This window comes from Protopterus annectens, chromosome 3.part0, assembly GCF_019279795.1.
Source record: "Protopterus annectens isolate FY-2018-M chromosome 3.part0, PAN1.0, whole genome shotgun sequence".
Classification (NCBI taxonomy): Eukaryota; Metazoa; Chordata; order Ceratodontiformes; family Protopteridae; genus Protopterus; species Protopterus annectens.
The window spans coordinates 1253420143-1253446589 of record NC_056731.1 but is presented as its reverse complement, the minus strand read 5'-3'; the positions used below and the strand labels follow the sequence as shown (position 1 = coordinate 1253446589).

The 26447-nt window shown below is 38.3% G+C and overlaps 1 protein-coding gene across 1 annotated transcript in view; it reads right to left on the bottom strand.

Moving 5' to 3' along the window:
- The window catches only part of LOC122797048 (histamine H3 receptor-like), a 235185-nt gene extending 213798 nt beyond the window's left edge, over window positions 1-21387 (bottom strand). Inside the window, exon 1 of the mRNA XM_044065823.1 lies at window positions 21108-21387. Coding sequence (XP_043921758.1) covers window positions 21108-21387 — 280 coding nt within the window. The remainder of the gene's footprint in view (window positions 1-21107) is intronic.
- Between the last annotated feature and the right edge of the window lie 5060 nt (window positions 21388-26447).

The window sequence follows — 26447 nt, the reverse complement described above, 5'->3', positions numbered from 1 at the left end:
GGACGTGATCCTGCTTCAACAAGACCACACCAAAAAGTGCTTACTCATACCAACTTCCCCTACAAAACCCCTTAAGACACACCCCTTATCCTTACCTCTCAGCTCCCACCTTAATTAACTCTTCCCTACCCACTCCCTACCCTCACAGACCTAACCTACCTATCATCCAAATACCAACCCCCTCAGTTTACCAACCATGGTCATACCGTGACAAATTTGTCTGTTCCAAACTTCACTTCTTGACGTTTCTGGTAAAAAAAGAAGGCAAAAAAAGCATTTTCCTGATGAGATCTGAAGCAGCTGCTGCCATTAGGCACAGCCCCCTTTAACATCTAGATAGATATAGATATATGTTCATGAACAGACACACACATGCACACACATGCATGCACACATACACACACGCACATGAACACGCACATGCACACACACACACACACACACACACACACACACACACACACACACACACACACACACACACATATGGGTCTACTTTGTTTCATTGAATCTCATTTCACTGAATTTCATTTCACCCCGACCACTTCGCTGAAAACTCAAATTACTGAAAACTCATTTCACTGAATCTCATTTCATTGAACTGAATATAGTATATATGGCACTGTGTAGCATACTGTAAGACAAGTAAAAGGTATATGCCTTTTCCCTACCTTAGTGCGATCCTGGAGTTAGTATATATAGTTGGACAGGTGGTGGGCACAGTCCCCCCCACATTGGGAGGTGTGGGGGGCATTGCCACCCATTTAATTTGAATAAATATTGTCTTCTGGAGAGATTTAGTCACTGGTGTTGTAACTATGCATGTCTATTGTTTAAAATGCATTGATATGAAATTTTTGATAAAATACAATATAAAACATATATACATATATATATATGTATATATATATATATATATATATATATATATATATATAGCATGTCTGTGTGTTTCGAGCATAGCTTGAGCTGCATTAACGGTATTGTAATAACAAAGCAATGTTGAATCATTTACCTAATGAATCATCTAAGTTGCTTTAGAGAATCCCAACATATTGTTGACAGAACAGCATAACCTACTCAACCTTGTAATACTCCACCTAATAGAGAAGATGAAAAATATGTTGGATGCTGTCATCTTACTAACTTCTTTTGTGGACATAACTGATAAAATAGGATTCACCAACAGAATACATTTCAGTGCTTTCAATCCTGGATATCAGTAGCATCTGACTTCGCTAAGATATACAGAAAGAAATTTAAAAACATTGTACTGATGTAACTATCCAGACTGAGGACAGAATCCACATACTGTCAGTATGACTGCCTCATCCTTATGAATTCTTGCTTTGTCAGTAAGTATGGTGAGTCATTTTTATGTGAACACTTTACCATTAATAAATAATTCTTACAAGATGTTTTGTCAGAGTAGAGAGTAGCTCTTTAGCTTGATAGTAGGAAATTTGTGGGGTGAGGGTGATGTAATAGCTGCAGGTTGATAGATGGAATTCTGTGTGTGTGTGTGTGTGTGTGTGTGTGTGTGTGTGTGTGTGTGTGTGTGTGTGTGTGTGTGTGTGTGTCCCTGTGTCAATGTGTCTGTGTGTGAATGCTTGTGCTTTATGTTTAAAGAAAAGGTTAGGGAAGGGAATAGATATAGTGTATGTTTTAATATGTTTGTTTTAGGGTAAAGTTAAGGGTAAGGGTTAGGTAAGGGGATAGATATATGTATGTAGTGGTACATGTGTGTTTGTGTCTGAGTTTGAGTTTTTTTTTCCAAGTAAGGTGTATGGTTAGGGTTAGGGACAGAGTTAGGGTTAGGGTTATAATGCATTACTAAGTTGGTGTAGTAGGGCAAAGTTCTCTGCAGTTGGAGCTGCTTTGGCTTTTGCCCTAATGTCCTCATTTCTTCTTCTGTCCCACAATGTGCATCCTACCACGCAGCTCAGGCACTTCATCTCCATCATCTCTGGCTTCCTCAACTGCTCAGACATTACTGCCCAGATATCTGTACCATACACTAATACTGGTCACACCACTGTTTTTTACACCTTACTTTTCAGCTTATTTGGCATTCTTCTGTCACACACTAGCCCTGACACTCTGAGGCAGTTGTCTCCACTCACTCTGAGTCTAACTTTGACCTCTTGATTCAGGCTTCTCTTCTCCTCAGACACTCCTCCCAGATACTTCAAGCTGCTAACCCATTCCACTATTTTCCCTTCTATCTCACTTTTCATCTTCTGATTTCTTCCATTTACTGCTATGACATCTGCCTTGTCTATGCTCAGTTTTATCTTATGCACCTTCAGTTTTGCATTCCATTTCCCTGTCATTTGCTGATTTTGTTCAGAGTCTGTTTGTAATGCCACATCATCTGCATAGAGCAGTTGTTTTGATCTCTTCCATCTGACTTGTTTCCTAATGTAGTCCATTACCAATATGAACAGCAGTGGGCTCAGCACTGAATCCATATCCACACCCGCTCCCACTGGGATTCCCTCTGTAAATCTGAAAATCATTTATACTTATGTCACTGGGTCCTTGTGCATAGCTTGCTCTAATTCTAACAATGATTCTGGGACTTCAAACCATCACAGGACTATCCAAATCTGCTTTCCTGGGGCATTCTTGTATGCTTTCTCTAAGTCTAGGAATGCTCAGTTGGACTCTTTCCTCATCACTAGCTTCTTCTCAAGTATCTGTCTTACTGCAAATGATAGATCAATTGTGTTGCATCTTTGTCTGCATCTGAATTGCTCATCTCTCATCTTATTTTCCTTTAGAAACAAATGCAGGCATCTATCCATAACCCCCTCCCATTTCCCATTTTTGCCCATGGGGTTGGGTACCACATCATCAGTTACTATTATTTAGAGCCAATGTTCATACCTGCTTTTCTGCATTTGGTAGGTACAAACTGGTCAGCATATAAATTAATATCTATTAGTGTCCCTAGATCTTTTACTATGATATTTTTTATGATTTTGTTTTTTATTTCATAAGCATAATTTGCATTTTTATCAGTATCAATGATGCTACTTTTATAGAAATTAAAGACTGGCTCATTATTACACCAGGTATTTATTTATATAGACAATGTTGACATCTTTTGCTGAAGTAATCATATCACTCTCTTTGCAATTGGTTAAGAGGCACTTCCCACACTTACATTTTAGATGAATAGACCAAAGAGTATAGAGCCCTTGGGATATCACTGTTAAATCACATTAGGAGAAACAACTTTAACCCCATCAAGAGAAATAGGTAAGTCCCATCACAACTCTTTATGTCCTGTTACTTAACCGGTGTTTTATACTTTAAATTTATTATAGATTACATTTAGTGCTTTCAATTGATTTAATTGTGTGAAATGGTGTCAAATGTTTTAGCAAAATCAAGAATAACAGCATCCTTTTTTGGACCATTATGGGATATTGCTATTACATCCTCAAAGAATGCCACAGTATACAGGAAACAAAACTTGTCCGTAAAAAAAAAAAAAAAAACATATTCCATATCCAACAGAAGCAGGTAACCTGTCACATTTTGGATAAGCTCCATTATATGTCGTTATGATTTTAAACAGAAAGCTGGTCAGGTTCATGGGTCTAAAACTGGTTGGACCTGATATGATCACACTTGTAAATTGATATCAGTATAGTCTCTCTCCATATACCCAGAGCATTTTTAGTTACTCACATTTTGCTTAATGCGATTAATAGGATTTATAGGGAGTTGAGTTAGATTTTCATTGATTTTGTATAATATAATCAGCAAGTATTTAGTCTGATCACACAAACGTAAGTTTTTAGTTTGACTTGTAAGAGACACTAACTTTTCTGCTGCTACACAGGGCACTGTATTAATCTGAATTGTCCTCACTTCTAAAGTTTGCACAAATGTTTTCTGCAAGTGTATTCACTATGTACTTCAGATGGTGATCACTTCTGTGTTTATTGATATCATGTTACATTCACAATCTTTCTTTTAGTTTTCTAATGTTTAAAAAAAACGCTTATTAGTGTTTTTAGATTTTAATATGAATAAAAAAATATATAGCTGTATCTGAAACATTTGACAAGGAATGAAAGCATTTTCTGTAATGTATATAACTGAAACTTGTTTTTTTTTTTTTTTTTTTTTTGACAAGGGCAAACTTTTTCAAGCTAAATAGCAATGCCATAGCTAACTCATTTAGAGATAGAGTTAATTTGGTGCTCCAAGCCAGATTCCCATCCACTTCAACTCTTAGAGCAAAATAAATAAATAAATAAATAAGGGACTAACTGGTGCAAAACTTTAGCACTCAAGAAGCATTGAAATTCTTAACTGCTTTTCTGTACTGGCATTCAAAATCTAGGGAAATGTATACTTCCCAATCACACCCTCTAACACCTTGCACCCCTTTGCAACACCCCTGCTATACTTCTGTTAAGTTGTATCCTTTTTTACTAGGTATAGCCTATTAATTCTGTGATTCTACCAGTGGCTGTCTTGTTGAGTTCATGAATGCAGATGTCAATGCTTTCATAAAACTTACTGGATATAACTGGAATGGATTTCATCATATCACTGAGGATGGTATTTCAGTCTATTTTCACATACATATTTATTGCAAATTTAACATTTTTCCTGTAAATTGCAGTCCCCCCCCACCACTCACACAGAGTATGTGGAGTGCAAAATGCATGCTGTCTTACATGTTATGCAAATCACGCCCCATATGATCTAATGCACGCATCCATACCTGTCGCTCACTCTTCATTTGATGGGACATTCTGACTTTAACCTCCATTTTAATGTTTCCTCTAATGCTCTTATTTGTCATTTGAACACTCCAATTTGAGATCTTTAATTAGCTAAATTGCACTGTTAGTAAAAGTGGACGTTATCAAAGGCAAAACAAAATCAACAGATTTACCACCACCTTCAAGCTGCACAATGGCATTGGTCCATTGAAATGACAAGCAACACAGCGCAGCTTGAAAAATGGACCAGTAACACAATGTAGCTAGAAGGCTTTGACCCCTTAAAAAGTAATTAAGTCAATTGACTCATAACAACATGTGAAGAAAGTGAGATCTGTTGAATTGTGTTGCTGCCAGCTTTTATTTTTCCTATCCTTGGCTTCACTTCTGCTATTCTGCAGATCAGCTTTCAAAGCCAGGAGTGGGTTGCTGGGTTGGAGTTGCTGCTGCCTACCATTTGGCCACAAACTCCTTCAAATTCCTTGGTTTCTGGCTACAACATTTATTAACATTCAGTATCTATACAGAAAAATCAAGGACAAAAATTAACTCACTTCTCTTTAGGCCAGGGAAAATCTCATCCTACCTATACAAACCAGCCAGGGCAGCTAGAAACACAGAAATACTTCTGGCCCTACTTGAATATGAACTACAAACAATAGCTAAAAAACTCTTGCATAATACAGACTATTGAAAACAAAATCTGTCACTTCATCACTAACTCATCCTAAAATGTGCTCCCTCAAAAACAATTACTCCTAGTGCAGTACACAGTAGACCTATTACTAGGCTGTTTCCTTCAGACTTCTCCAGTCTAACGCATTACAACGTCAGACACTTCTCCCAAATATCACCCCACTCCAGACTGGATAAATCAGGATACACTGCACTAACCACTCTTTCCCTGTCCTTGCTTGTAAAGTATAAAGATCCTTCCTCGTCCACCTAAAGGAACTACAATCCCCCTTTTCCACTGTCAAAGCTAAACTTAAAAAATTCCTCCACAACAAATTGAACTGCACTTGACACACAGCAGGCCATGTCAGATAACTGCCTCTCAACCTCTTGCCCTCCTCTCTCCGCTATTAACACCTCCTAACTCCCCAATGACCCTATGCCCTGTCCTATAACCTTACTGTCTTACTCCATTGCATTTCCAATATGATGTAAACTTGATGTGAATTGTAAAACTTGCATTTCTCCTATAACTGATGCTACATTTATTAGTTGTTGCTGTAAATGTTTTTGTTATCCATTGTTACTTCGTTTTTATTTATTTATTTGTTTGGACAGTTCCTGCAAATGTTCAGTTGTGGCCTGTAAATAAAATTAAAACAGAATAAGTTTCTGAGAAGTGCTAATAAAGCACCACACTGTAGAACAAACCAGGCCTCACACCACAAGTTCCAGGCCAGTTGAATTCATTCAGTTTAGTACACAGACTGATTTATTAAAATAAAAAAATAACTTCTGCAGTAAATGTTATCAGCAAGAAATGCCAAAGCTCCACAGATGTGTTACTTGCTCTTAATGGTATATGAGTTTTTAGTTTTGGTGTTAACTTTTACTGCAGAAGTTATTTTTTATTTTAATAAATCAGTTTGTGTGCTAAACTGAGTGAATTCATCTGGACTGGAACTTGTGGTGTGAGTTCTGAGAACTGCTGTTGAAATATTGATTAGTGTCTAGTCAGCATTTTTTTTAGAGCTGCTCCATTTCTGATCTGCTTAAGTTCTGTTTGTTTGCTGCCCCATGCCAGCTTTTTCATTTGTTATCTTTTGCAGGTTAATCTTCATCTTACACTGTTCTGAATCTGCAGGATTTAATAGAGTAACAGATGCATTGGTCTGGACTGGAGTTGCTTTTGCCACTGCCTGCTACTGCCAGACATTCAGACATCCACTCCATTCCATTCCTTTGGTTGGCGTAGAATGGAGAGACACAGAATTACAAAGCAGTTTCACAAAAAGGTGAATGATAATGTATACCAAATGTAATAGCATATTTAAATATGATGAGAAGAACTAAACTCAGTTTTCAGTAAAGAAACATTTTTATTTATCCTTTTTTGCTAGTGGCCTCCTTTCACAGAGAGACTCACAATGGCACTTATACTACAAACAGAGCGTGAACAATTCTGATAACTCATGTGGGAATAGAACCCAGAGTCTTCTGGTGTTTTAGGGCTAAAGGTGAACATAGTATCTGTTGAGCCATTAACATTATGAAATTAATGCTGCAGACTAGTGTTTTAAGTATATCTTAGAAAATAGACTTTAGTCCACAAGTAACTGCAGCAATTACAAGTGTGTGTGTGTGTGTGTGTGTGTGTGTGTGTGTGTGTGTGTGTGTGTGTGTGTGTGTGTGTATGTGTATTGGGCCTGTTTGTAATAGTTTGCATTGCATGTGTCCTGGTAATAATGGCACATTCTCTATCCAGGCTATTATTTGTATATGCATGTATGAATGTATTCATTTGTGTGTAAGTGTGTGTCTGTGTTTACTTGTATGTGTATATGAATGTGTAGCGCATACGTGCAGTATAAAAATGACATAAATAAGGAGAAATATGTTAAAGCAGCTATTATTTATCTATTAACTCATTAATTTGTTCACAATCTGACATTTGAACAGTAAATAAACAAAGTGGTTATATGTGTGCATGCATGTGTGTGTGTGTGTGTGTGTGTGTGTGTGTGTGTGTGTGTGTGTGTGTGTGTGTGTGTGTGTGTGTGTGTGCAAGCTTGTGTGTGTGTGTGTGTGTGTGTGTGTGTGTGTGTGTGTGTGTGTGTGTGTGTGTGTGTGTGTGTGCGTGTGTGTGTGTGTGTGTGTGTGTGTGTGTGTGTGTGTGTGTGTGTGTGTGTGTGCGTGTGTGTGGTTGTGTGTGCGTGTGTGTGCGTGTGTGTGTGTGTGTGTGTGTGTGTGTGCACACGCACATGCCAGGGGTTTGTAACACTGTATTGATTACAGGGGGGGGGTCACTTGGCTGTCATGTACTTCATGTGTAACGTCTCATAGTCCAAATGGAGAGATGATGAAATCAGCAAGAAAGGTGAGGAATATTGTTGGGAATAAATTTAACCTCAGGTCTTGGTGCATATTTTAATGTCATGGATCCTGTTTTCACAAAATCTCACTAAGACAACACTAATTCATAGACTGTATCTTACACAGTATATATTATGGACAGAGGTAGGTTAAAAATAAGGAATAAAGAAAGCTTGGTACAGAAGTTCCAAGATAAAAAATGTGCCCCACCTTGGTGTCTGCAACGGTGCCAGGGCTGGAAAAATGACAGTATAGAATCCAAGACGCAGAAACACTCCTACAATAGGGCTAGGCCAGACAAAGAAGAAGAACGTCCTCTCTGTTGTAGAAAGAAGTAGTGTGTGTGTGTCTTTCGGCTTTTCCCGGTTAGGGGTCGCCACAGCGGAACTCCGGTCCGCTAATGATTGGCAGTAGAGTTTTACATGCTGGCTTGCCGGGCCGAACGCACAACCTTCAACGGCGAACGCCCATTCACGCATGTCGTCACACAGTAGACGCTTTAACTGAGAATCGAACGGCCAACGTCTAACTGTGAGGCGACAACGCTACCGCAGCACCACCACCGCAGTAATCCACTAAAATTGACAGGCCAAAAAAGAGCCATAAAGATAAGAAAGATGACTTTTGAAGATAAGGAAACAATTATGTACTGTTACTATTATGCAAGAAGCCCAGAGTTTACAGTTTTCAAAACGATTAAAAGAGAAATTGGAGGAAAGAAAAATACTTGCACAAGAAAAACTATCAAATGTTTCAAATGTAAATGGCATACATTAATACAATAGATCCATGGCAAACAGTACATAGTGAAAGAAACTTTGGGCCACCTGGAAAAAGAAGTGACAGAAGAAGTGTGAAAATACAAAAGAACAAATCCCAGAATTTTTTGATAGCTATAAAAAAGCAACATGGATATGGGAAAGAAATTAGATATAGTACAATATTTATGCAAAGGAGAAAACCAAACTAATCAAAACAAACAATCAAACAAACAAAAAAACTCAGGTCCAAGGGTGTTTGAAGAAAAATAAGCAAAGGCACCAAGATAAGTAAATTTTCATAATGCCAAAGAATAAGAAAACAAAGAGTGAACATAGAACAGAGGACTGGCACGGTAGAAGTTAAACAAAAACTGAAGTTATGTATTACTTAAGAAATGAAAGATTTAATGTAAAAAAGTTCAACACAGGTCATGTCATAGCATGATGAAAAATAAGTCCCCAAATTAAGGCAAAACAATTTGAGCAGGAGACATCTGAGGAAGAAATATAGACATGGGAAAGAAAAACAGATTTGATATGGTGCAATATTTATGCAAAGGGCAAAGCAAAACTAATCAACTGAAAAAAGCAGCACTAAAGATATTTGAAGAGAAATACAGGCAAAGGCACCAGGATATGGAAATTTCACAAAATAAAAGTAAGAAAACAAAGGGAAAATGTAGAAAATAGGATAGTAATGGAGAAATTAAGGAAATAAAAGCTGAAGTAAAAGCTGAAGTTATGATTTAACTGCTAAGTAAAGGATTTTATTTAGAACTTTCAACACAGGTAATGTTGCAGAATGTTGGCACAATGAGGCTCAAAACTGAGGAGAAACAGGTGGAATGGGAAGCATCTGATGACTTGTCACATGATGATGCTCTGGAGTTTTCAGTAGGAAACTGGCACAAAAGTTCTGTTGGCATTGCACAGAAAGGGAAAAAGCAGGACACAGTGGCAACTCTGATGCAGGCAATATTGTGGAGTGATGGGTAAATGAGTTCCCATATGAAGGAGCACAGATGATGCAGGGTACAGCTCAAGCAGATATCTCACAGAAAGATGTTCTGGAACCTTCTGTAGAATTCCCACAGGAAGAAGGGATCAAAGAATGTGCTCTCAGTTTAGAAGAAAATAATCTAAGGGAAGGGTTGCTTGATTTTAATAGAGAGATAAATAGGCATATTAAGACTGATGAAAGGAAAATGGCAAAGCTTCATGGCTTGTATTACAGTAATGATTAAGGCATCTGGGGGTATGTAACATTAAAAGTAGCACACAGTATGGCAGTATTATGTGCCATATATCACACTGTAATAATACATATATTACATAATACAAATAAAGCATTTGTGGGTATATGGCATTAATTAGACCACAGGGCAAACCATGGCCCAATTTGCCTGAATTCCTGGCAGCGTAGGTGGATGTTAAAGACCTCATAGCACTTATCAAAAAGAGCAGGGAAAGTTCTCTCATGCCGCAGCCGGAACTTCCCCAGTTAGTATGAATACCACCTTGGGTCTCCCCACAGAAAAAAGACCATTGTCCTAGTTGGACTACCCCATCATCAAAGTACAAAAAATAAATAAATAAATTAAAACACAGCAGTACTGCACATTGTGCAATATATGCAAAAGTAATGATTAAGTCATCTCAGGGTATATAGCATTAACTAGAATGTGCAGCATAGAATATTGTTTATACAGTACAACAGTGAATAAGGCTTTTGAGGGTATACAACATTATTTGGGATATGCAACATGATAGTAATTTGTACAATTACAGTGAATAAGACATTTGGAATATATAAAATTAATTACAGGGCACAGCATGTTAGCACTTTGTGACATTTTTAAGGAATAATTGACTTGTTGTTGTAGGTATATGACGATTTACCCAAGGCTGGTGTGGTTTGATCACAAACAACCTCAGTTATGCCAGTACTGTATGCCACTGAAGACAAATGTGAAAAAGACACAAGATAAGCTCACCATGTCCCATGGCATGGGTTGCAAACTGATACAAGGACAGATCCCTGGAGACAAACCCACCTCTGCCCCAGTCACACTCCCCGCCACTTAAGGCCAGCGTTGGACAAGGCTTGTTTGGTATATATTTCTTGTTTACAGCCAACATGGAAGGACTGTGGTTGACTCAGGCCAGATGATGACTGTTGTGGCTGACCAAGTTCAAACTGGGAATATAATTACAAGCATCAATTGACGCCTCATAGATAAAGGGCCTCATAAGGCCCAGACAACTGCCTCCAGAGCGCCAAAGCCAAGAGTCTAGCCAAAAAATGTGTATGTGTGCACAAAGTCCCCAGTAATCCCACACAAAAAAGTAGGTTCATTAATTAGGTAAAGTTCCATTAGTAATTAGGGACCTGACAACCCAGACCAAGTAACTAGAAACACATTTTATACCCTTTGTACTAAACATGGAAAAAACTCATTTAACAATCAGGGATGCCATGTAGGGATCTAGCAGGGGGATCCCATCGATATTCACATTTCTTTACTCATCCCCTTCATCCCCCATAATTGACCTAAAATCCCCGAATACCCCCAAATTACCAAACACCTTGGAAAAACTGAAAGACCAAAAAAGTACCACACCAAAGGATCAGTGGGCTCAAACAGATGCCATATGCTGCCTAAAGAAAACTAAGCCTCCTCTCAGTGGCAACCCTACCACTCAGCTCAGGGTGACCCAGAGCCACCAGAGCCCCACGTCGGACGGAATTTAAGGGACATGCTGCACCTCAAAATCCAAATCATGCTAACTACGCTTGAGAGTCGCTGAACCTCAGCACTGAAATAAATAGGACATGCTGGGAGGACGATCATATACCCAGAATTCTCACCCAGAGGACAAAAAACTCTCCAGGTTAGGCAGTGTCCTCATTGACTCCTCTTCAAGAGGAATCTTGATGAGTGGATGGGAGAGAGTGTTAGATGCAGGTATCACCTCTGTGTCACTGTTGACACTGTTAGACAGAGGCACCTCTAACCTCGAAAAAGGGCATAGCAAAATTAATTTAAAATGGGTGGCAAAAGCCAAACATACTCTGGCTAGGCTTACAAATGCCCTAGGGCAGATAGCCTAGTATGAACCTATGAACCTATGTAAAGATATATAAAACTAGTTAAGCCTAAAAGCATGACATTACCATATGCCATTTCTTGCAATAGTGAAAAAAATTGGGGTACATGACATTTGTTAGGGCATCTGATTCTCTAAACATATACAAGTTCTTTGGGGTGCTGAACTTTAAAACAGAGTGCAATGCACAGCATTACTATATGTCCTGTGTATAAACAAATACAGGTACTCAAGTGCCAAGAAACACTTATATTATGACACATAGCAATACAGCAAGATACACAATGAGCAAAAGAGACTGTCAAAAATCCATGCACAGGATGCACAGCAGCATGGTGTGCCTAATATCTTGTCACTGCCATATGTGCAAGCACACTCTACAAAATAGGTTTATGGTAACAGCATGGGTAAGGCTGTGGAGACAGTAGGATACAATATGGACTAGTGCAGATAGGCTAGTAGCAGGGAAGTACAACACAACTCATATACATCTGGAAATAAGGTGTGTCCTTTATCTACTCCTGCATATTATCTGTTCATTTTCATAACATCTGGGCTTCCATCTCTGTGATTATCTTTATGTCATCTGGAGCCATGGCATGGTTTGTTAAAGTATTGCACTAGTCATCAAAGTCTAGTCATGCAAGCTGGTTCCTCTGGGTAGCTACAATTCAACAGCTGCAGCTGCAGGGTAGCACTACAAGGGTGATTGAAGCATATTGTTTATACTGTGTGTGTGATCATTGGGTATGTGTACAAACAAATTAATTTTACCATTCCATTTTATACATCTGTCTGTCTGTCTGTCTATCTATCTATATGAACATAGGAGCATACTAGGTAAGCAATCATAGGGACTAAACAATGCCTAGACATGTATACCTTTAAGCAGACAAACATGTTCTTGTCACCCTTTTCAAGTACTTAATAGGGCTCATCTCCCAGACTGAACAGGGCTGTACATTAATACCCTGGTGTCTGTCTGTGTCTACCCATCCAGTCATGAAGACTAATCTTAAAAGAAGCCACAGTAGTGCTTTGTTTGACCTGTGGTGGTAACTTATTCCATAGGCTAGGAACATTTTGAGTTAGGAACCTATCCCTTCAGCAAGTTTTGTTTTATTTGTATGTGTAGATTTAAGTCCTTGAGCAATGTGTTAGTGGAGCCACTGGTTTTGTAAAGAACCATGAGGTCAAATAGTAGTAGGTCTTTTGTTGCTTGAAAAGTTAATTATAGGTCACCTCTCAGCAACCTGCAATAAGTATACAGAGAGTCACACTAATGTATCTGGGTACTTGAAGACTTTAAGACATTTAATTTTCTTGTTTAGAAATCTGTGAGGCCTTACCAGTGGAGCAATCTGCTTGGATTTGTAAATACCAAAGGTGGCATTGTATTTGATGAATGGACTGATAAGGGAAGAGTACAGTGGTAGGATGACTTCTTTAGATCTTGAAAATATCCTCTTGGAAATTAACTGGGGCATATAGAATGATTTCTTGTCTACAGTGGAAACATGATTTAATGAGAGAGAGTTTTCCACATAAGTATCTAGGTCTTTTATGACATTTTCTGTTTCAAGAGGAGTACCATTTATAACATGAGGTGAGGTGAGAGCAACTTTTCTACCTAATGCTACTATATTGCACTGTTTTCATTTAGTTTGAGACAGTTTTTGATACATCATGTCTATAAATATTCCATCCGTTTTTGGAGTTGTTTTATATTGACAGATGAGTGGATCACAGTGCCCACTTTGCAATCATAGGTTTATAGGTTCATAGGTTGGTACTAGGCTATCGGCCCTAGGGCCTATACAAGCCTAGCCATAATAATTCCCTAGATATTTCTTCCCACAATATTTACTTCCCTGGACCCCTGTCTAGCAGGGTGACTGACGTGATCCCCGGGGTGAATTTCCTATCTCTCATCCAATCATCAAGGTTCCTTTTGAAGAGGGCCAATGAGGCGCTCTGGCTGACATGTATGGGCAGTCTATTCCAGAATATGGAGAGTCTCTGGGTCAGGAACCTATCCCTCCAGCATGTTTTGTTCATTGTGATGACAAGATTTAGATCCCTGGAGCGTGTGGCTCTGAGGGATTGAGATTTCTTTAAGTGGAGCATGTCAAACAGCACTGGGTTTGACATGGCCTTGTATGTTAAGAAGAGATCGCCTCTGAGTAGACAATATGCCACAGAGTATAGCTGGATTTTTTTTAGGTGGTCAGCATGGGGCATCTGCTTTAGGCCTGTGATTCCTTTAGTGAGGTATTTCCAGCTGTTGCAGATGTCTTGTGAGGTACATACCAAACGGGGCATTATACTCTATAATGGGTCTAATGAGGGATGAGTACAGTGGGACAATGACCTCCTTTTTCTGGATGAAAAGCCCTTAGTGATGAGGTGTGCCAGAAAGAAGGATTTCCTGACTGTTGTGGCGATGTGGTTATCAAAGGTGAGACCACTGTCCACCTGTGTCCCTAAGTCTCTCATGACACTTTTGGTGTTTAGTGTACTGCCACCTATGTGGTAATTCATGGGTACATGCTTTTTCCCAAAGGGGATAACTATACATTTCTTGGCATTAAGTTTGAGCCCATGGCTCTGGCACCAAGCAACTGTTTCTGTAAGGCCCTTTTGTAGAATATCCACATCATTTGGGGATTCAATAATGGCTCTTAGTTTGCAGTCATCTGAGAACTTTGTTGGCCAGAGTCCCTTAGTGTTGGCCTGTACTTCAGACAGTAGATGACAAACAAGAGCAGTCCCAGGACTGAACTCTGAGGTACTCCTCTTGTCACTTGTCTGGAGCTGGATTTGGAGTTGGCTACTTTTACAGTCTGGGTTCTGTCAGTAAGCCAGTTGGCAACCCATTGAGTGACGTAGGGATTTATGCCCAGCTTAGTAAGTTTATCTGTGATTCCAGAGTGGAGTATGGTGTTGAAGGCCTTGGCAAGGTCCAGATAGGCTGTGTTGTCTGCCTTACCCACATCCACAGCTCTGGAGACTGATATGTAGAAGTCAATAAGGTTCAGGAGACAAGATCGGCCCTTCACGAACCCAAACTAGGTGTGGTCTAATGTTTGAAGGTTGCCAGTGTCTTTGTTTATAAGTTCCATGATAATGGGTTCCATGCCCTTGCAGATCAGGCTCATCAGATTGATGAGATGGTAGTTGCTGGGATCCAAGGTGGATCCCCCTTGTGGAGTGGGATAACTGTAGCTGTGCGCCACTCAGTGGGCATGAAACCTGAGGTGAGGTTATGATTAAACATGACACTTAGGTGAGGTGCCAGTTCATTTTTGTAGTTCATGTAGTACACAGCCCGGGATGTTATCTGGTCCTAATGATGCTGTATTCTTAGCTTTGGAGAGTGCGGTTTCTACCTTTGTGGCCATGATTACCGTAATTTGACAATCTTTTGGTATTGAGATGGGCCCTTTAGGGGGGAGTGGGGGAATGAAGTTGGCACTAAATAGATCTGCCAGTATATTGGCAATATTCTTGGGATCAGTATATTTAATGACCTTCTGTTGTAGCTCAGAGCAGATCTGAGCATTGCCATTTAGATTTTTGACATAACTATAGAATGCCTTGTAGTTGTCTTTGGAATCTTTGGCAGTTTTATTTTCGTAACTAGTTTTGGAGGATTTTGTGAGGGATCTCAGCTTCTTACTGAGGCTGGTAAGGGAGTCTTATGAGTCCTGAGATTTTCCTCTTTTCTCCAACAGTTTCTTCCTTTTGTTGTATAGTTTGTTTATGGCAGGGGACCACCAGATTGGCTTCCTTTTTTTGGAGGACAGAGTCTTGTTTCTATTTGGGATGGCACGATTCATGCACGAGTGGATGTGCTCGTACACTGCCTTAGTGTAGGATTCAGCAGTCAAAATTTCAGCTCCCATTTGCATGGGTGTCATGAAGTTTGTCACTTCTGACTTGAGTAGCATGAAGTTGGCTTTGGAGAAGTTTTTTACGGAGGTTTCCTTACTGAGGGTGGTGGGGGTGGGAGGTGGATATCAAGGGTGATTTGCTTATGGTCAGACCTGACCAATGAGGGGGTGATCACTGGTGTGGAGCATCTATCTCCCATGTTGGTAATGACCAGGTCTAGGATATTGGAGCCCCTGGTGGGACAATGGATTAGTTGATCCAGGGCATTGGAATTTATGAATTTCATGAAGCATTGGGAAAGGTGTTGGTACGAGAGTAGTTTTCCCATTTAATGGCAGGGTAGTTGAAATCACCCAGTATTAGGGTGTTTGGTTGTATCTTAATATTTTCCAGTATGTTTAGAAAGGTGTAGTGAGAATCTTGGAGCAGGGTGAGGGATCCGTAGCATCTGTGTCATCATGAATTGACAGTTAAATACACTTATAGGATATTGGCTTTGGAGTCTCCAAAATAAATGTCAAACAGTTGAGGGCCCAGAAATGATCCCTGTGTCACCCACTAGTTACAATTTTACATTGAGAGAGGAAACCTGCAATTTAGAGGACAATATATCTGTTTATATTCAGTCTGCTAAGCTATCTGTCTATATAGGAGATTGGAGAAGCTAGACAGCAATGGAAGCAACAGAAAACTGTGGAAACTCTGATGCAGTGAATGTTGAGGAGTGATAGGTCAGTGAGTTCCCATATGACATAGCAATGGATGGCAAAGGAAGAAATTGAAGAGAAGGTGCTATAGGAAGATGCTATAGAACTTTCTATAGAATGCCCGCAGGAAGTGGAAAACAAAGGGTGTGTCCTCAGTCTGGAAGAAAATGAGCTAAGAGAAAAGTTGTTTGATTTAATGGACATAGATAGATATATTAAGATCAATGAAAGAAATAGACTGTAGAAGGTCAATAAAACCCCAAAAGCCAGAAGTCTGATAAAACAAATGAACACAATAATTAGAACTGTCTATAGAGATCCATGCAATATAACAGAAGTTAACAGGATATGTTACTGTGCAGCTAAACTAATAACTGATAAAGTTTTACCACATGAGCACAGGGTAGTGAGGCAAAAGAAGGGGAGAAATCAAATACCATCATGGAAGTATTGAATAGAGAAAAATATAAAGCAATTAAGACAAGAAGTGTCACTGTCGGAAGACTATAGAAGAGGGAATAGATCAATAAAAATACTAAAAAAGATAGATGTGATAAAAGCAATGCACAATATTAGAACAGACCAGGCTCTAACATGCACTATCACAAATAAACTAAAGATTTCAGCACAGGCAGAAAAACTTAGATGATACACAGATAAATAAAAAGGAAAAGTACAAAATAAGCAATTTATTGATGACCCAAAAGTTTTATAGAAAATTGGGAAACAAGGTAAAAGGAATTAAAAGACCGCCAAAAAAAGAACAAATTGATGAATTTTGGAGAAGTGTCTATGAATATCCTGTGAAACACAACAAAGATGCTAAATGGATAAAATAAGTAAAAGAAAGAATAAGAAGCTTAAAGATACAGGTATACGAAATGGGATGAAGTAACAGCCAGAGAGACGGGAACAAAGTTAAGAAAAGACTCTAATTGGAAAAACCCATGCCCAGATGAAGTACCTAACTTTTGGTTAAAAGTATTAACATCTTTGCATGAAGACCCAGCCATGAGTAAGAGCTATTTATATGCGCACCCCAAACAGACACCAATCTGGCTAACAACTGATAAACAATGCTCCTATTTAAGAGTGAACCTGCAAGCTACCCACAGAATTATAGACCGATAACTTGCTTTCCAACATTATATAAACTATACACATGAATTGATGCTGACAGAATTTATGGTAATTTAGAAGAAAACTCAATTATGGCAATAGAACAAAAGGGCAATAAAAGAAAGTCATGTGGAACAAAAGACCATTTGTTGTTAAATAAAGTCATAGTGGAGAACTGTAAAACGGTGAAGAATCTAAGTCTGGCATGAATTACCTACAAAAAAGCATTTGATAGTATCCCATATTCATGGATAAAAGAGTGCTTAAAATTTATAAGATACACCCTACATTGATTGATTACATTACAACGACCATGAATCAATGGCAGACCACTTTGCAATTAAGCCACGGTAAAGGACAATTTATTATCCCAGGGATAAAAATTCAAAGGGGGATATTCCAGAGTGGCTCTCTGTCACCATTACTATTCTGTCTTGCCTTAACCCATTAAGCTATCTACTTAACAGTTTAGGCCATTGCTATAATTTGGCTCCTAGAAAACAACAAACTGTAAAGACTTCTCATCTTCTCTTTGTTGATGATTTAAAACTGTATAGCTCATCAGATGAGGAACTGAAAGCACAGCTGCAGGTTGTTAAAACTTTTTCAGATGATATTAGAATGTCATTTGGCCTTGATAAGTATGCAAAAATAACCTTTAAAGCAGGAAAACTGTAGCACCAGGAAAATATCAGTTTGGGACAAGAATGAGATTTAATAGAAATTGAGAAGAGGGAGTGTATAAATACTGGGGAATTGATGAAGGATTGGCAATAAAACATTAACAAGTGTGAGTAAAACTTAGTAAGGAGTACTTTAGAATACTTAAATTAATCCTGAAAACAGCTTTGCCATCTAGGAACAAACTTACAGTTTTGGAGTGATTGATTAACCCACAAATGTGTTGGATAGCTTAGATATTAAAACAAGAAGGATGCTTCATGCTCACAAATGATCTGTAACAATCAGTGCATAGCAAGATAATATATTCCCCATTCTGAAGGAGAGATGGGCCTCCTTGAAACTGATTATATGTATAGATCTGCAATTGTGGGATTCCACACATATCTGCTGACCTCACGAGACCCAAACGTAGTGAAAGTTTTGAAACATGAGGAGAATAAATCTAAGATGACTTCTCTGCTTAACTTAGCAGAAGCATATCAGCATCAAGCAGGAATGGAAATCAAACCAGAAGTAGATATAAAATCAGGCAACAACTGAATGTGCCAAAAAACAAAAGAAAGAATATAAGGTGAAGGACCAGATGAAAAGGCAAGAAATGTGGAAAATGCATAAATATAGTTGCAAGTATACAAAAAGTCTGAAAGAATCTCATGTTGATCATGAATGAATGCAGGAATGATTAAGGAGAGGTGAATTCAAAGCAAGAGATGAAAGGTTAATATTGGTGGCCTAGGATAGAGGTCTATGTACATGTTGGTTTACAAAGTTGATTGAACATGTGGGAGAAACAGAGAAATGTAGGTTTTTTTAAACCGAATTAGAAACTGTTGCACACCTCGTTGCTGGCTGTGACATACTAATGGCAGAAGAACTGTATACTGAAAGGCATAATGATGTGGCAAGACTGTTGCATTGGGGATTGTGCAAACATTATGGTACTGAAGTAGCTTAAAAACATCGGAAGCATGAGTCACAAAGCATTATAGAAAATGATGATGTCTACATCACATGGGATCACCCATTACCAACAGTTCAAAAGATAGATGCTAGAAAACCAGATATAGTGATCCAAGAAAAGAAGTCAAAAGTAGCATTGATCATTAAACTCGCCACATCCAGTGATTACAGTGTCGTGCACACAGAGACAGACACAAAGTTATAAAATATCAGAATATGCATGCAGAAACAAGATTAATCTGGAAGAAAGATATCCAGACAGTTCCAGTAGTAGTAGGAGCAATGGGTCTTATAAACAGAGTCTGCAATCATATTTAGATATGCTACCAATACACATAACTCTGTAAGAATTGCAGGAGTCATTACTGGGCACATTGCGGGTGCTGCAAAGAGCACTTTTGGCTGACATCCAAAAGTGAAACAATACTAATTTCATGAACTTCAATCGTACTTTTACTTAGGAATGGGGTCCAGTCCCATCATGGTATTAGAAACCCAAAAGATTTGGAGAAATTAAGAAAGGAGATTGTGTCTACACTGCAAACAATGCACCACTAGTAAGAAACTGATTGGTATTTCTGCTTCTACAGAAACATAATTATGATCTCTATCTAAAGCAATACAGAATTTTACTAATCCACCTTATTTTATATGGCTACTTTTGAGTCGTTGAGTCAAGTTTGTTTCTTCTCTGTTGTTTATTTAAATATGCATTAAGCACAGTCACTTTCTTAGCGATTAGCAACATATTGCTTTTGATGCACTCATGCCAAGTTTTTTTAACTGCTTCTTGACCTGTTTCCTGCATTTTACAGTGCACTGTTCATACACTGCACAGACTATATACAGTCCACACTTTAAAGAGAGAGAACAGTTTCCTGAGACATGGTTTAATGCATATAATTGCCAGGCAACATGTTTGCCCTCCTGAAATGGCTGTAGAGGATATTCTCCAGTTAAGCTACATTTCTGCAATAAGTGCATGATTCAAAATAATACACACCCCCCAAAAAAAATCACCCTGATGTTTTGATATGGAAATGTAATGTTGCCCTTCCTTCTGCATGCAGAATGCTTTGCAACCTCATTTAACTTAAAAGAATTGCTCAGGTTCAGACATGATCAAGCATTCCTAATGTTTTCTGAATCCATTAAAAATCTGACTTAGAAGAAATGTACACTGACATTCAATGAGACTTAAATTACAAAGAGTCATGAATACTGTTTCCTGTCTTGCACTAACAGAAAAACATTTCTCAAGGAATAAGCTCTAATAAGACCATAGCAAGCATGTCATATTTTGAGACAAGCTTTCCTAAGTATAGTTCTTTTATCAACTAATTAGCTGAGAATTTCATTGCTGAAAAAGTACAAACTTTGCCTTAGTGCTGTTATAGGGTCATGCTTTCTGAAACTTCTGTATCCCTGAGTCAAAGAGCATCTGTGGTCAAGGGCCTTTTTGCTTTTGGTTCCTTTTCAGTAGTGTAAATGGAAATGCACTTGAAAAAAAAAAACAATTCATTTGAGGAGAAATTCAAAATCCGATGTTTACATGGTGAATGATCCACACCCCCACCACCACCAACACCACATGGAGGGCTTTGTCCTAACATCCCATTTCTAAATATAATTAGTTGTAAAGATACTGCACCTCTGGAAGAGACGTTCACTTGGTGTATCCTCATTTGAAAAGAGTGTAATCTCATAGTGTCAGTTACATTTGCAATGTTTACACCCACCGTTTTATCTGGGTAGAGAAACCTTCCTCCAGTACCTGAAGTTTTTTTAATTCCCTTATAACAGAATGTGTGTATAATCTAATTTTAAGGAAGGAGGTTTAAAAGTCTGAAATTCAAGTAGTTTTTCAACTTCTGAAATAAACAGACAAATCTTAATCATTTCATGATGTATAGAAAGAAGTTAACTATCTTGCAAAATTTACTTCTCTACTTTCTGCCTCTACATTCAGTTACATTTAGTTGGTAATATGCCTATGTACTGTTAAAGCAACACATTTTTTTTCAGGAACAAAATAATATAATTATGAGTTTCTTTATAATTCTAATACAGTTACTTACCCACAAAAAAGTCACAGATAGCCAGATTAAGCAGGAAATAATTGCTTGGTGTTCTAATTTTCTTTTCCAGGAAGAATGCCAAAATAACTAGCCCATTTCCAATTACTGTAACCGAAACCATCAGTGAGATGCTAATGGCCAGTATTATTTCTGTACTTTTAGAGAAATATGGAGAACTTTGCAAATAAAAGGGGTCTTCACTGAGAAAGTCAGATATATTCTGCACAAAGGCAAATGAATTATTTATATCAGCTTTCAAAAACTCTTCGGTCATAGCCATTTCAAGCCCTTAGATAAATCAATGAGTGTTGTTTTCTCCTAATGGGCATCAGATAAATTTTGTGAAATAAAAAAATAACTTACAGAAAGATATAATCAATTTGTGTTCAAATATAAACAACATTACCTTAAAAACTGTGTGAATGTATTTACTAAACAAATATATAAGAGCAACAATAGTACATTGCTGAATGTTTTGTTGAAAGTATTGATAAATTAATAAACATTTTAAAACCAAACAGAAAATACTCTTTTGCAGTGTTCAGCATTACATTGTGTTGTAACATATATTAATCTTGCAGAAATTGTATAAGTAAAGTAAAGAAAACAAAAAGTGCACAATTCTTTAGAGCACTGACTCCTATTTATGCCTGATTTGATGCTGTCCTCCCACCACCTGGGGTCTGTGATTTCCATATACCACACATCATTACATATGCACTTACATCAATTATAGTTGATCATTATCTGTTATAAAAATTAAGCAGCCCAGGAGATTTTAACATAATTTATTAAAACTATTTTTGTATTTAGAAAACATCAGGTTTTTAGTACTGTGGCCATTTAAAATCAAATTTAAAATTATTGAAAAAAATAAGGGATGTGTATGCAGTAGTTGAGGAGTATGTTGTATAAGTGCAGCCTAATGCCAAAGAAGCAGTTTTGTTTTGGAAATTAATTTTCATTTCATAAAGATTATTGTTATAAGATGAGTTAATTAAACCCTACAACCACCAGTTTGCCCTTAAAGAATGCTACACAGGTAGTAAAACTGAAAATGTTAGCAGTGCTTGTACAAGGGAGGAAAGTTAGAAACTATACAGCAGGAATGCATCTGAAAATAAACTTCATGTTGTCTTTTGGTGTTACTTTCATATTTGAGATTTAATATCATCAATCAGAATGGATAGGCTGTGAGATAATGAATGCAAATTGTCTATAACAGCTGCACACTGAAGGCGAGTTTTTCTTTGCCACTTGCCACATGCAAGCATAAGTTTTGATAAGCAAATTATCTATCTAGCTATCTATCTACTTTTTATCTATCTCTCTATATATGCACACACACACACACACACACACGCACACACACACACACACATATATATATAGATATATATATATATATATATATATATATATATTTATACACATATCTATATCTATATTTATATATAGATATAAATATGTCACTTTTATCGAATCCTCAGTTCATCGACTGAGTGAAGTTATTGAAAAATTAATCTAGAAAAACAAGAGTGAGTGCTTAAAGGTAATGTTAGTATGGGTTTGAGATTTTAATGCTGATTGCTGAAACATTCAGATGTACCAAACATGTTGACATTAGGGAGTGGGAGTGTATGTGAACAAGTGTTTGCAGGTTAGGGTTACAGGAGGGGCTATTGAAGGGAACATATTTAATGTTGTGCAAATGTGTTGTTATATGTAGTGTTTGTATGAGTCGCTTGTGCAGTGGTAGTGCTACAGAAAGGGTTTTTTCTAAGGAAAGGTATAGGGCTTTGGTTAGTGAAAGTGACAGAGTTAGGATTATGGTTATCATGCTTTAGTAAGGTGCAGATGAGGGGTGAATCTTTCATGCCCATTCTTACTAATGCATGCTAACCAAAACCCTAACTGTGCCACTCTGGTGGCAAAAAGGGATACAGCCCATACTATGGCTCAACAGACCAGGGTTCAATTAGTGTATCAGGTGACTGAAAGAGCAGCAGGGCAGAATGGAAGTTCTTAACCTTGAGCAGGCAGTCTCATGGATGATTCCTACATGATAATCCCTGGTGGAGGTTGGGGTCATGAACAAGAGATGTTCAAAGTTGGGTATTAGAGTGGGGTCATTGAATAAGCTGCTGTGAAGGTAGTATGATATCTCAGTATGTCCCTATTGCATTCCCACCCTCAAGACATAATTAAAGAAGATGAAGGGAATAGAAAAAGATGTAGCAGGGCATAATAAAGAAACACAATGGTAGATATATAATGGCCTGACCATCCATCCCCAGGATGCCCTTAAGATCCATATTGACCCCAGCTCTATGGATGAAGTCTGGGACTTATGGTGGGGGCAAGCAGACTCAGCAATAGACATTGGGCACTTGAGGTAGGGAACAAGAGAATGATATAAGGGAAGAATCCCCCTAAATCCAGCTCTATACATTATCTTGGAAATAACCTTTCCATAGTGTTACCACAATTCTGAAAAAGTATGGCTGAATTTAGTGGTAGGATTTTGGTTAATGGATCATAATATGAAACTGTTTTCATTTTTTAATTGTTTCTTTTTTTTTGTTTTTGTTTTTGATGTTTTGGATTTTTCTGCACATATCCAGCTCCTATAGTGTCCACCAGAACAGCCATCACTATCCACTTAGTTTACTACATGAGTAGGGATCAGAAGTAGATTGCCAGGCCTTTTTTCCATATCACACACACACACACACACACACACACACACACACACACACACACACACACACACACACACACACACACACGCACACGCACGCACACGCACACACACACACACACACACACACACACACACACACACACACACACACACACACACACACACACACACCATATGTACACCCAGACTCACCTGACTATCTATGGCATGTCTCTGTGATATGGGAAATGGGAGTACCCAGCAAAATCCTATGAGTACACAGGGAAGACATATGGACTGTACACTGAAGATACCTGAACCGAAAATCAAATCAGAGAACCTCTTGATGAGGGGTGACAGTGCTACTCACTGTGCAATCTTACAATTCCTCTGGTCATTAGTTTATAACAAATAATTCATCCTTTTAAAAATGTAAACTTCTGAATTTTCTTTCAGTGCAGAAAGGAAATCAAGTTAATTTCTGCATACTGCTGATCAAATGCTGTAATAAGCAGCTCAGTTATTATCAGAATGTTCATAACAGCTGCTGCTAAGAATAATAAACCATAGCAGTTTACAGCCATTTTCCAGGAACTATCCAGTCTTTTCAATAGCCACCTCAGACTGTCACATGCATTCATTAATTTAGATTCCACAGTTTGCTCTGATGGTGAGGGGTGAGGGGCATACACCAAGTTCCACTCTGCATATCTGTGTACTATACTTTTTCAATGTATAGTTTGAAAAGGGTCTCACCAGGTTAATGCTGTGATTTCTCACTGTTAATTCAGGATTAGTTAAAAGGAGTCAATCCACAAATACTGTTTATCATCTAGTATTTATCTCCTTACACCGTTTGGGACTGCTTACCACTAATGTTAGATGTGAACCTTTATTGTCAATAAACTGTCTCATTTTCTTCCTCGAACACCTGCCATCACCTTTAGCACACATTGTTAAGGGCATTAAATCATGACAATTTTGTCTTGTCTTCTCTTTCTACTTCTGACTCAATAGTTCTATTTGCAAGTTACCTGACCTTATCTTAATTTATTTCCTGGTTTTGTTTTCCTACCTAGCCATCTTCAGATTTGGGGTTGAGTCTGGATTTGCCACTTACTCTCACATGGTTTAAACATTTTATCACTGAAACTGCTGCTTTTCATGTATTTCATGTACCCTTCTCCTGTCTGCAAGACAAAATTCTTATTAACCAGTTTTGCATAATACAAGAAAGAAGTAAAATAGAAAAACCTGGTATATGCTCTGTTAATTACCTGCGTAGTCTCTGAGCAGTAAATAAGATATGGTTATCTGTGGCATCTGCTTCTTTATTTTATCTTTTGTTATGCGTGTCAGGGAACTATAAGCAGTCTCATTTAGCATTAGAGCTAAATGAAACACTGAGGTAAGATTTACTTCACTGCCCTCAACTCATGAATTGCATGTTTTAATAAATGTTTTGGTTTTGCTTTGTATTGGGATGACCATGGTATCTGGCAATATCTTTATGAAGGTCCCATCTACAGTGCACTAACTGCATGCTCTTTATAGTCTTGTTGCTCACTTATTCTCTAATATGAGTCAAAATCTACTGCTAGAGTACCACATGGACTATCTGCAGAGTTTTCAAGGCAAGGAGTGGTGTCATACTAAGGTAAATACTAAGCAGTCTGCAGTCTATTACACACCTGCCCAATAACAGACAATGAGCAAAGGTGAAAATCAGTCCATGTATCTTGCATTTGTGAGGTAAACACCTTAACCGTTATGCCATCCACCATCCCCAAAAGTCTCAAGCCCTGTACCTCTGACACAGGAAGCAACAGTATTAACCCACTATGCCAAATGATAATGCATGCACTTATACCTTTGGACAATTTAGTGTCCCCAATACACCTAATATTGTTGTTGTTGTTGTTGTTGTGTCTTTCGGCTTTTCCTGGTTAGGGGTCGCCACAGCAGAACTCCGGTCTGCTAATGATTGGCAGTGGATTTTTACGTGCCGATTTGCCAGCTCTGACACCCAACCTTCAACAAAGGTACGCCCATTCATGCATATCTCTACACAGAAGACGCTCTAGCTGAGAATCGAATGGGACAACATCTTACTGTGAGGTGACAACATGTCTTTAAAATGTGGCAGGAAACTAGAGCACATAGAGAAAACATATGCAAATACAGGGAAGACATACAGGAGAGACATATATGAGGAGACGTGCAGGAAAGACATGTACAGAGAAGCAAACATATACAGGGAAGATATGCAGGAAGAATACATGTACAGGGAAGAAAACCCATGGAAACACAGGGAAGACATGTACAGGGAAGAAAACCCATGGAAACACAGGGAAGACGTGCAGGAGAGACATGTACAGGAAAGAAAACCCATGGAAACACAGGGAAGACATGTACAGGAGAGACGTACAGGGAAGAAAACGTACAGGAAAGAAAACCCATGCAAACACAGGGAAGACATTTACAGGGAAGAAAACCCATGGAAACATATGGAAGACATGTACAGGGGAGACATGTACAGGGAAGAAAACCCATGCAAACACAGGGGAGACATGTATAGGGAAGACATGTCCAGGGAAGGCATGCAGACTTCACACAGAAAGCACTCCAGTTGAGAACCAAACTGAACATCTTCCTGC